The sequence below is a fragment of the Labeo rohita genome, chromosome 7 (genome assembly GCF_022985175.1).
Source record: "Labeo rohita strain BAU-BD-2019 chromosome 7, IGBB_LRoh.1.0, whole genome shotgun sequence".
In the NCBI taxonomy this organism is placed as follows: domain Eukaryota; kingdom Metazoa; phylum Chordata; class Actinopteri; order Cypriniformes; family Cyprinidae; genus Labeo; species Labeo rohita.
Genome location: NC_066875.1, coordinates 29,196,889 through 29,210,008, shown reverse-complemented (window position 1 = coordinate 29,210,008; position 13,120 = coordinate 29,196,889). Strand labels below are relative to the sequence as shown.

The 13,120-nt window shown below is 36.9% G+C and overlaps 1 protein-coding gene across 2 annotated transcripts in view; it reads right to left on the bottom strand.

The window, feature by feature from the left end:
• Nucleotides 1–13,120, bottom strand: part of uacab (uveal autoantigen with coiled-coil domains and ankyrin repeats b) — a 51,028-nt gene that overhangs the window by 11,558 nt on the left and 26,350 nt on the right. For both annotated transcript variants that reach the window (XM_051114766.1, XM_051114767.1), the window contains 5 exons: nucleotides 7,549–7,637; nucleotides 5,689–5,753; nucleotides 3,139–3,196; nucleotides 2,633–2,703; nucleotides 2,329–2,435 (listed from right to left, as the gene is read on the bottom strand). In XM_051114766.1, the coding sequence (XP_050970723.1) occupies nucleotides 2,329–2,435; nucleotides 2,633–2,703; nucleotides 3,139–3,196; nucleotides 5,689–5,753; nucleotides 7,549–7,637 (390 nt within the window). The remainder of the gene's footprint in view (nucleotides 1–2,328; nucleotides 2,436–2,632; nucleotides 2,704–3,138; nucleotides 3,197–5,688; nucleotides 5,754–7,548; nucleotides 7,638–13,120) is intronic.

Sequence of the window (13,120 nt, the reverse complement as noted above, 5' to 3'; positions counted from 1 at the left end):
TATTTTTCTTTTTCAGATTCATTAGCTGCTATAGGTAAGTAACTAGAAGAATAATAGTGCAGCGCTAAACTGCTCATGCTACAAACCATCAGTGTTGGGGGTAATGCATTACAAGTAATGTGAGTTACATAATCAGATTAGTTTTTTCAAGCAACTAATAAAATAATGCATTACCTTTTAAATTTACAAGAAAATATCAAATAAATGACACCAGTTACTTTGTTTTCCTTTATTTACTGACATCTCTCCTGTCCCGTGTTGACGTTTGTCAATGAATAAAAATGAGAAAAAAAATGTTAGGGAGGGATGATTTGGGAAAAGATTCATTCAGAAGATTTGCTGTGTGGTTAGGAGGTTAGATGCGTACATATGAACTGTATCATAGCCTATTGATTTATCCGGCGGGACATAAGCCAACATACATTTGCTGCACGTCTCACAAAACATTAAAAAAAATGTCAATATCTGGAAGAAAGAGAAGAGCAGACATGGATAAATTTGATGACGCAAAAGAGAACTCAGTTTGGTCCTGGTTTTCTGAGCACACACCGAAGCGTACACACAGATAATGCGACTCATACAGCTCACAATTACTCTTTTGCGTCACATGAATGGAGAAATACACAAAAAAGGATTGTCTGTTTTGAGGAGTACTCACATAAAAACAGTCGATTAGGTCTTAAGGAACATAAACCGGTCTTAAGGAACATAAACAGGAGGGAGAATATCGGATGTATATCAGTACACTGCATCTGCAGCCTAATTTGATGCTATTGTCCAAGTTATTGTTGTTAATCAAACAACAAAAGACAGACAGAAATCACTTAAGTAGCTCTAATTAAGATTAATCTAAATTTATGTATGAAAATAAATATGTTTGCTTGAAAGAATGAAGAATATGGTAAACAAGTTGTTGTAAAGAATGTATAACTACCCTATATAACTATTGGTATTTCAATAAAAAGAAGACCATGTTTTTGTTCTTTATGAGAAGTTTTATTTAATTTTAATATAAAGGCATGTTATGTGTCACTGCATTTAAATCGGTGTCTATCATTATAAAACCTTAATATCAAACCTATATAATGAGTTTGGAAATATTAGAGCAATGATTAATAAATGCATCACACTGTAAATAAACCCATTAGATTTTAGCTGACTAAATCTACTGTAGATTTAGTTGACTAAAATCTTATGATACTTAGTAGTCTAAAACTAGATTAAAACTAAAACAATTTAGATGACTTAAATATGACTATAACTAAATGGCATGACTATACCATAATTACTGGGTTTTTGCATTCATAGCAAGTATTTTAAGAGGTGTTTTGATGTTCTGTGTGTGACGAATTTTTCACGAATACGAAAAAACATACAAAACGGTCAACCAAAAATGAAAATTAGCCCATTATTTACACACCCTCTAGGCATCCTAGGTATATATGACTTCCTTCTTTCAAACAAATAAAATCGGAGTTATATTAAAAATTATCCTGGCATTTCCAAGCTCTATCATGGCAATGGGCAGGTGTTTCTCTTCATCGGTCCAAAACAAGTCCAATAAAGTGCATCCATCCATAATAAATAGTGCCTCACATGGCTCCAGGGGGTGAATAAAGGCCTTCTGTAGCAAATCGATGCATTTTTGTTTATATCAAAATCCTCTCACACGTTTCTTTACAAATCATCATTCTGAACTTCAAAGTCATGACCAGTGCTTTGTTTACCTTTCATCACAGCATGTTGATTCACCCCCTGGAGCTGTGTGAGGCACTTTTTATTATGGATGGATGCACTTTATTGGACTTGTTTTGGACTGATGAAGAGAAACACCTACCCATGCCATTCTAAAGCTTGGAAGTGGCAGGATAATTTTTAATATAACTCCGATTGCATTTGTCTGAAAGAAGGAAGTCACATACACCTAGGATGGCTAGAGGGTGAGTAAATAAAGGGGTAACTTTAATTTTTGGGTGAACTATCCCACCTTTAGGTCCTCCAGAGACACTTCAATTAGTTCGTTTTTCATGGAGTAATGCAATATTGTAATGCATTACTTTTAAAACTATCTTTCCCCAACACTGCAAACCACTGTGTTTAAGATTATGATAATAAATTAAAATATTATGCTAACAAATACCAATTTGCACAATCAAGCAGCTAAAATAGCTGGAAACATCTGACACTGGAAGCCTTGCACAAAAATAAGGTGGATAAAATCTAGAGATGTCAGAAAAATCAGTAGCTGAACAAAATCACAGCAGGGCAAGAAAAACAAGAAATGGGCAATAAAAACCAAATACTGAGAAATATGAATGTGATATTTACTTGTTCTGTTTGTCTCTGACTGTGATGTCACTTCCTCGTTCTAACAGCAGCTGACAGATGTGTGGATGACACATTTGAGTGGCAAGCACCAATGGGGTCCGACCATCCTATAAACACACACATAAAAGTGCACATTTGCATCAACTCAAACAGAAAAGACATAAAAACCCCCAGTCTAAGAGAACATTTGAAGATAAAGTACATCTGAGGGGAAATACAGAACATTTGTCCAGGTGAAAAGAATGAGACGACATAAAGCTGTTATCAGGATATTAAATATCCCACAAGCCACATATTAACTCACAAAGTCGCTGGCATTAACTGATGCCCCGCTGTCACAGAGCAGCTTCACACTGGAGGAGCAGCCGGCCATAACTGAAAAGACAAACAATAATAATATTCCTTAACATTTCCCCTAAGCATGCAAATTAGATTCAGTAGACTCATCTGACATCACCCTCAAAAATAAAAAAAATGAATAAATAAATCCAAAACCTCCACTGGGCACTGAGCAAGAGCAAGAGCTCTAAATCTTACATGAAAGCCTTCCGAGGAAAGGAAAATAAGCCTATGAACTACATCTTATTGATTACGACTGCTGCTGCCGCCTCAAAGAATCTCATTCAGCGTTCACCCATTACCCCTTCCCTCCATCCTTGCTTCACCACTTGTCGTGGGAGGAAGTAAAAAAGAAGGAACGAGAGAGCCAAGAAAATGGAGGGAGCGGAAAACCCCCAAGTTAGATGAAAAGAGAGGACTGTGGAGTTCAATTTCAACAAAACCTCCAAATGTACAAAGCTTTTTGCTTACCAGCATCATGCAAGGCTGTTCTTCCCTGCAGGTCCACGTTTCCCACTGGGCAATTGTGCTGAAACACAAAACACTCATCACACTCACAGTCACGCCATTCACAAACACTTCATGGCCATTAAGCTTTAAAAGGTCAGAGGATGAGTCTAAACTTTCGGAAACATCCATGATGACTGCCTGCTCCTAAACAGATGAACACAAGAACGGACCAGAAAGACATGGGTGTGTGAGACTCTTGAAATGGTTCTGAACCGAGGTGTGAAACCAGGTTAAGCAGTGTTGCTAAGATACTGGCCTCAGTGGTCTTCAGTCCCACCACCCCCTGTGCCCTCATTTCCAAAATCTCTTTTACGTTCTCCATATTCCACTCTCTGTCCTACTTTCTCAAGCCCAATATCTTTTTTGCCACCTCTAACAAAACAACTCCTCTGACTTCAGTCACTAAAAAAACCTTTTATGCTCTAGCAACAGCCTCCAAAACCAGTAGCAAGGTCACATGGTCCTGTTGGCTAACTGTGTCCTGCGTAACTCTATCTGATGGGCTCTAGGAGCCAGTGTCAGATTGCACATGATGATGGCATAGAAATATAGACGACAGGTTACAGTACTGGGACGCCTGTCAACGCTGCACACACCCACGAAAATACTCTCATCCATCGAGTCGATGTTGTTTGCATAAGCAGGACACAGGCATGACACTGGCAGAGCATTATGCTGGATTACGCTTTATATTAGCTGATTTCAAAGGCAAACTTTCAGATACTAAAACTCTTTTACATAATTAGTCGAGTCAGATTTTTCTCATTTTGCTCCCTGCGGAACAAAGTAATTAACACAAACAAGTCACTGTGACAAAGACGCTGTTGTCAGAGTCAAGTGATAGGAGCCATTTCCTATCTTAATTATCTCGAGCACCATCACTCTCGACGGCAGAGAGACAGAGCTCTCTTGCAAAATGTGTTTGTGGATTAATTGATTGAAATTAAACGGCGTATCTGTAAACAAGCTCTGCTCGATTTGCCTTCAAACAGCATAATTTTCTCATAATCAGGATGCCAGGTTCAGCATTATGCAATTGAGCTCAGGTCATCGCTTTATTAGTTACACTTTGTTTATGAGCCTGTGGGCTGGAGAAAGCCCACCAAAAGAAATATAGGGTTGCAAACAAATCAAAAAAAACATTTTGCAGCCCTTCCCTGAAAACACAGATGACAATGAATTAGTGCTAGGTATTGCCCTATGACATTGTACAAATGTTACCCTGGACCATAAAAACAGTAGCACAGGTATATTTGTAGCAATACCCAACAATACATTGTATGGGTCAAAATTATCGATTTTTTTTTCATTAGGATATTAAGTAAAGATCATTTTCAATTAATATATTTTGCAAATTTCCTACCATAAATATATCAAAAATTAAGTTTTGATTGGTAATATGCATTGTGAAGAACTTCATTTGGACAACTTTAAAGGCAATTTTCTCAATATTTAGATTTTTTTTGCACCCTCTCAGCCAAATATTGTCCTAACAAACCATACAGCAATGGAAAGCTTATGTATTCAGGTTTCAGATTATGTATAAACCTCAATTTCAAAAAAATTGACCCTTGTGACTGGTTTTGTGGTCTACGGTCACAAATCAGAAAACATTTTGTTCAATACTTGACTTAAAGAGTATTTTTTTTTTTTTTTTAAGAAAAATTATCCTTTTTTTCAGAAAGAATGCAGTAAACTGATCAACAAAAGTGACATTTCAAATAAATGCTTATTTGGAACTTTCTATTTAAGAATCCTGAAAAATTATAGCTTCTGCAAAAATATAACTACCTTCAGCTGTGATAAGAAATGTTTCTTAAGCACCAAATCTTTGTCATCACTGTAAATAATTACATTTATTAAAAAGGTTAATATTTCACAGTAGTAATACTATATTTCAGTGTATTTTGATCAAATAAATAGACTTGGTGAACAAACTTCAAAAACTTTTAAAAACATGATTCAACATGATTCATCAAATTGCTATATGACAAAATAACTGGATTGCTATTAAACGCTACAGAGAACAGATTCAGAGAGAGATCGGATGAGAGATTCAGACAGTCTCTCCTCCGTTGTTTGCTTTTTCTTTTGTTCAATACTGCATCTCAGTGATACAGCTTTGACTGCGCTGAAAAAGACGTTTAGACGTTTGCTTAATTGAACTTCAGGGAAAGATACAAGTCATAAATCATATAAATAGAACTAGAAAAATAGTGAAGTACTGACAATATAATGAGAAGACCTGGACACACTGATACAAGATTGTATTGGCAGAGCCTTATAATGGAGGCCGTAAATAATCATCTTTCTAAAGTTCAACTCCTCATCATCAGTCCTCAGAAGACCTCAATATCTACTCTTCAAAAATGTGGTTCAATACCTTTCCTTCACATCAAAAAGAGGATACAATACAGCAGAAATTGTCTGGCTTTAAAAGAAAAGTGCTCAAAAATACATCTACTCCTATCTACTCCTTAAAACTGTGTTGACTGTGAAAAGCAGTTTTACCTGGAGTAGTTTCTGCACACACAGTGACTGGGCATTTCTGGCTGCCAGGTGTAAGGCATTTTTTCCTACAGGAATAAAGCAACAAATCAATAGGAGTCATTAGATAACAAAAGTCTTTTATATGAATCAATCTTAACCAGTCTGCTTGTAGAGACCGATGTCAACAGTGAGTGTCTAACAAAAATGCACCACATCTATTCCCATTTTACATAAAACAGTTCTTACAAAAGTTTGCCAGAATTACCGCCCTCTCTTTTGAAGACATTTACAAAGATGTTTCAACCAAGATTAGCTCACCCAAAAATAAACATTCTGTCATCAACTACTCACCCTTATGCCATTCCAAACTCTAAGACTTTTGTTTGTTTTTGAAACAAAAATGAAGATATTTTTAATAAATCCTGAGACATTCCATTCCTCAAATTGGAAAATATTGGCTTGGAAGTTGGAACAACATGACAGAGTAAATGACAATTTATCCCTTTTAAAGGAGAAGTTCACTTCCCAAAAAAAAAATCCTGATATTTTACTCATCCCCATGTGATCCAAGATGTTCATGTCTTTCTGTTTTCAGTCACAAAGAAATTTAGGTTTTTTAGGAAAACATTCCAGAAGTTTTCTCCATATAGTGTTTTTCAATGGAGATCAGCGGGTTGAAGGTCCAAATTGCAGTTTCAATGCAGCTTCAACTGGCCTAAGAATATCTCCCACTGAGGTGTTGTGTTGCTGGATGTAATAATGAACAGTGGTCATTATTGACTCCCAACATCTGAGCCGCTGAAGATGCAGTGGATTAAGTTTGTTTGTGAAGGGAATGCACCTCCCGATCTACATATATCCGTCTATGTTCACGTGAATCATTTGTGATCCAGCTTCACTTACAGCAGAAGTGAGTATAAGGTTTTTTTTTTTATGAATCTTTGCGAGAGCCTTTTTCTAATAATGTGCTAGTAAACGGACTTGTCACTCCACAGAGGAAAAAAGGGCGGGGCTAGTAAAGTTCATTTGCATTTAAAGGAGAAACCCCCTTAGAATGGGTTGATTTTTGCAGAGCTCATTTTGACAAGGTAAAACGGGTGTTGTTTTACACAGCCATTGAAAATTTTTAACCAAAGTATAATATAGACTTTTCATTAAGACCCTAAAGAATCATATCAACTTGTGGAAAATGAGCATCCGATGACCCCTTTAAAACAATAAAAATTTGTATACTTTTTAACCACAAATGCTCATCTTTGTACCAGCCCGACCTCAAACATTATGCAATCATGTTGCAATGGTCACGTGTGACATAGGCAGAAGTACCGACACAGTGTTAACAAAGCGAACGTGCAAATCAAGTCAAACACGCTTTCCACAAAAAAAGGTAAACAACGATGTTGGACGATTTTGGAGGAGAAAACGACATGGAATTTTCGCACTACCCTACCTGTTTGAACCAAGGTGCAAGGACAGACTATCCTTTCTAAAATGACCTTTCCAAATAGCAATTTTTTTTTAAATGACTGATCATTTAGCTAGATAAGACCCTCATTCCTCAGCTGGGATTGTGTAGAGCCCATCTGAACCTGCATTGAAACTGCAGGACCTCCAACCCTTTGGCTTCCACTGAAGTCCACTATATGGAGAAAAATCCTGAAATATTTTCCTCAAAAACCTTAATTTCTTTTTTAAGAAAGATCCAAACATTTTGGATCACATGGGGGCGAGTAAGTTATCAGGAATTTTTTCTGGAAGTGAAATTCTCCTTTAAGGAAGATGGACAGTTAGTTTTACAACATACAAAATTAAACATTTAAGGGATAAGTGCATTTAAGGGATACATTTTATCATTATGAGTTCCCTGGTATTCAAACTCACCTGTGGCATCTGTGGCTGTGACATCCACACCATGATTAAGAATGAGATTCAGGCAGTCGAGATGTCCTCTGGAGGCAGCAAGATGGAACCTGAAGAGGAAGAGCAAGAGAGGAAAACAGAAATAAGAGAAAGGGTTAAAGTTGTGGCAAGTGCATGCTGAAAATTGATGCCTGCTCTAACCACCATCATCAGCATTCTGGAAGAGTAAAGGACTATCATCAAGAGAAAATCAAGTCTCTCTCTCAAATGCATCTGCATGCAAAACTCCTCACTTTACATTACATAAGCATACTTTTTATTCATACATCTCATATAAACATACTTCCATTATCAAATTGATGGCCAAGGTAATGTATATTTTTAATGAATTCACATTCGCTTCTTAGTTCATATGCAAGATGCAGCATTGCTAAAAATCAACACTTTTAGCTCAGAGGTGAGAATGTCCTCTGAGAGATGTTGTAAAGACAGACGTGCAGATTTTCACCTGTGTTTGGAAAGTGCTATTTTAGACAGTGTTGACGGTGAAAAGCCAAACATGTAGACAGGCCTTTGACCTGAAGCTTGACGTGTGAAATTGTGGATAACTCCACACACTGTCCCGAACAACCACCCGTGGAGTGATGGACGGGTGGCAATTTGTCACAGTTAGAATTTAGTACAGAGAATATGTCTTACAGTACGTGTTGTCAATACTCTTTCGGCAGTGTGGCGATTCAACACAATCCTTAGTGTATATCACTTTCTGAAACTATTTTTATGAAAATTCATACAACATTAGGTACATTACAGTCAGTTTGTAAGTCATCAAAACACCATCATTCCACTACTACAAACTATGATGTTTTCAAATCTAAATTTAAGTTAAAACAATTTCCAGGGAAGCCAAAGGGGAGGCACAGCCCATTGCTTTTGCAAGTTCCTCCAAACATGACTTCATAACTAAAAATGACTGGATGCAATAACATTTTATTAGGTATATGGAAAGATGATGACTGTTATAATGATAAGTGACCCTCATTAGAGGAGACTGAAGGGCTCAGATGGTCATGAGGACCCAGACATGTCATTCTAGCTTGGCTCCAACTCCTTGACTGACTCACATATCTGTGGCTTCAAGATACATTATGTATTTTTAGAGGTGCTAGAGAGGTGGGATGGGGGGCCAGTTTGAATTCAAAACAAGACTTTTGCATGCTGTACTAGTGTTGCAAGGGTCTCTGCAGTTCAGCAAAAGCCATTTTAATGCATCTGAGTATCTGACAAGTGTGCAATGCATTAGGAATTTCAATACTTTACTGAACGCAAGACTCATTCTTACTTAATATTTTGCTCAGCAAGAGGCTTTTAAGTAACTCAAAAATAATATTTTGAACTGCTAAAGAAATGTGTCTGTGAGTGTTCAGAGTCTAAAATGACCTTTCAGTCACATCTGTCACTGGCGAACAAATTGAGAAAATGTACCAGTCATAATAATAGTAATAATAATAATTCCAAATAGTTAAATAAAGTTTGAGTTTTTAGACAGTAGTGTGATACTCCCACATTATTTTATTATATAAAGAACTAGTTTGCTTCTAGGTACCTGTATAGCTTTTATTTCAGTATTTTATACATTTTTCAGTTTTCATTTTAATTTAAGTTTCATTCATTTTATTTGCCTGTCATTTTTTATGTCTCTACAGATTTATTTTAATTTCCATCTTTAATTTTAGTGATTTTTAAGTTTAGTTTTTCCCCATTTAATATTAATATTTTATTTCAGCTTTATTTCAATTACTGAAAACTTTTGGAATTATTTCACAGTTTTTCCTCTTTTAAATTTTCACAAACAGGACAGGACATAGTGTCACTGGTAAATGATGGAAGTTATTAGATGATGTGTGAGGGTTTGACATCAGTGGGGGTCTGATTTTCATTTTTGCAATTTGATTTAAACCATATACTGTTTCAGTTTCAATTCCTAACAAAGTTACTAACTTATTCACTAACCAAAACCAATTTTACCCCCATATGGCATTTGCCAAGCCTTGATTACAAACTGTATATACATCTATTTAAAAAAAAAAAAAACGGGTGTGTTTAAGAATCAAAAGGTTACTGCCACAGCAGGAAGGCTTAGTCTATGTTTCCTGTGAGCTAACCATCTATTAGCATGCTCCATTAAGCAGGTGTATTTCATTCCACACTCTTATTTAAAGATAGATACACACAGAAATCTGCTCATTTCCATCTGCACACAAGGCAAAAATGCTGTCCTAATGCAGGTTACCAATTTACCCACCCGAACTACTGGATTACACCCTGTGGTTTGCCCTCCCTGTGAGCTATTCTGACCAGTAAGGGAAATAACAGGCTGGAGACGCAGTCCGCATGTGGGGTCCTTCTATATATGAACAGAGGATTCCCACAAACCCAAAGCCAACATCTGACCTGTGTATTCCACTCGACTATGCACAAAAAGGCTGCATATCCCCACGTTCAGGTCATTTGGCAGCCATTACGGCACACTGACGTCCACAAGCATGTTTCATATAACAGGCTGGTGTTTATTAATTGAGCTCTGTTACACTGTAACGCCGACCCGGCGACGGTGACGCCGACCGACGCTCTTGATTTAGGCCTGAGAAATTCTAGCACCTTATTACAAGTCAAGCGCTTCTCCACCCAACAGGGCAAGAAGAATCTCACACTATGACAAAAATACCCAAAGGGGAACCTTATGGCTTTAAATGAGGGAATAAAACAAAGCTGTGGTTAAATCAGGCTGAAATGTGTCTGTCTATGCCCTACATAGACCCTGTCAGGGCAGTAAAAACATCAGGGATTGATGGGAGGCCAACTAGGCTTTCTAAAACAGGAAAAAACACAGTTGATCCAGCAGTGTTGGAGTCGACTGTGTGGCCGTGTGATAATGTGGAACATCAATCAGTGATATTAAATAACGGGGTTGAACAATTCACCTCTGACCCCAAAAATACTTTTCCTGCATTTATCCCAAAATAAAAAGGCATCATCTAAATCTATCCGGACTTGGAGCTTTTAGAAGAAGATTAAGCAAGCAGTTAACATGACAGTTTAGAAAAGGAAAAAAACTTCTAGCTTCTAAATTTAGTCAGTGTAAACATGCATAGATTTGCTCACTGAAAACCTACTTCCGGCCCAGGAGACAGCCTGTTCTGGACTCTTCTGGTCTCTGCTGGGTCAAGAATCTCTAACCACAACATGTTTTCCAAATTTCACTCAAATTCTTGGTCAGGCACAAAATGCTTCAGTCCAGATTGAACAAAAACATAGGCCTATCAGTGCAATGATAAATGTCAAAGTACGAACAAAAGCATAAATATATGCGAATATAAATAAATGCATAAATAAATGAGACTTGATAAATGAGGGGAAAAACAAACAAACAAAAAAAAAAAAAGGGCTAATGAAGTGATAATCAGTCTGATGCATGATAAAGCTGTGTACTATACTGAAAGCAGAGTTTAATGCCTTGTCCACAATAATATGTTTTAGTTTGAAAACATCTTTTTTTTCTGCCTTTTGGCCTACCATCCACAATAAGATGTTTTTGTCAAGGAAAACTGAGCTTTTTGAAAACGCTTTCTAATGGTCTGTATCATCTCCGTAAACTTTTTGAAGGCTGTAAGCATTCGCAGTAAAGCGATTTCAACGTTTTCTTGCATTTCAGTGTGGATAAGAAACATTTGGAAAACGCCTATAAGCCTATAAGCTCATGATACACCTGAAATATTAAGACATTCAAGACAAGAAATAATTTTTTCCTATGTGCCTATACCATTACAGAAATGTTTATTAGAAGAAAAATGCTGATATAAATAGTTTTAAAGTATTCATAAAACTATGTGAGAAAGTATTATGAGCAATCTGCTAGTTTGTGTGTGTGACAGGCAGGTTTGTGCAAAATGATATATTTTGAAAACAGACTATGTGGTATGCTGCCTAATTGATTTATTGGTTTTAAGGATGCCCTGTATAATCAGGCTGATTTCGGGATAATCCCATCAAGAGCGGCCACGTTTCTTAGGGACATGTTCTTTAGTTAAACTTTTAGACTGCATGCAAAGAAGAGGATGAGAAAACATGTTTCTGATTTGCAAGTTTTGAAATGCAGGACTGTTTAACTTTACACGCAAGAAAAATCTAGATAAACTAGTTGACCTTACTAGCAGCCTAGTCAGTTGTTGGATGACTAGTCAACCATGGTGACCCATCCCTAGTAGGGCTGGGTATCGAGTTCTATACTTTTTAGGCACCAAGCAAATTGCATCGATACCACTAAGTATAAAAAAAAAATGTCTTGTACTTAATCTCGTCAACATCAGCGAGCCAATAAGCATACAGCATGCTTGATGTGCCCAAGTCAAGTGAAGAACACTAGTTTACTCTGGTTACACCTAGAGACGTGGCTCACACATGAAGCTGTAGTGTGTAACTGTCCCAACCCCATTAAAAGTGTGGCTACATTTTACCAGGCTCAATAACAACAGCGCATTATAATATTTGCGGAAAAATAATTGATGTCAGTGCACAGTATAAACGTACGTCCACAAAGTTGCACTCAACCTCTCAGTGTCCTAATACCACAGACCTACGTAACGTTAGATGTGTGATGCGATCTGGAAAAACCCGTCGGGTGACACGCTGTGATGTTTTCACAAAATTCAAAAAATAGGTTGAATGTCATTTTTTGGTCAAAATTTGGTTTTTATTAAATTATTATTCTATAAAATTTTGTCTATCATCTCTGAAAATATCTTGGCAAAATTCACTAGTTTAGTGCAGCAAAATAGCGATTTATTGCAGCAAAAAATTACCGTGTCTTTCTCTTATGTTAAGAACACGCTGCGGGGGTGCTTTCTCTTAACACCACAAAAACAGTTAACCCATCAAAATAAATCACGTAACATATTTAATAAAGGTGTATCAATGCACATTCCCCATCAGTCCTGTGTAAACTACAGCACGCAAAGTTATTTATTTATTTACATTTTTTAAATATCGTGAGATGGCGAAGCGCAAGAGAACAACGCAGTATGAAGTAGCACTCACTTAAAAGATCTTACTCGTCTCAATCTTGGTGATGTCAGTGCCCTAAACAATGTTATAATAGACTATTTAACATCCAGAGATGAAGAATTAGATGATGAAGTTCAATGACAGTCTGTTGCGTGCACAGCATGAGAACAGTTGCGCTGCGCTCGCTTTTCTACATGTAAACTACAAGGTACACTATTTGTGTAAAAACATAGAAGGGGTGATCAGAAGTTCAGAGACCTATGCCCATGATAAACAACAGAAAATTGTCCTCTTCAAGGCAATGGTAGTCTGTTTGTGTAATGATGCACTATATCGCTACTGACAGCTCTCGTTAAACCCGTGAATTGAAAGTGAAGCCCGTCTCACTTTAAACCCGTTTTTCTCAAAATTCCATTCCTGAAAATGATAGCTATTAGCCAACATAAGACAGCCATAACTTTTGTTATGTTCAAACTATGTACAAAATAAAAACGTTTTGGAAAGGACTTGAACCAGCTTTCATATGGTA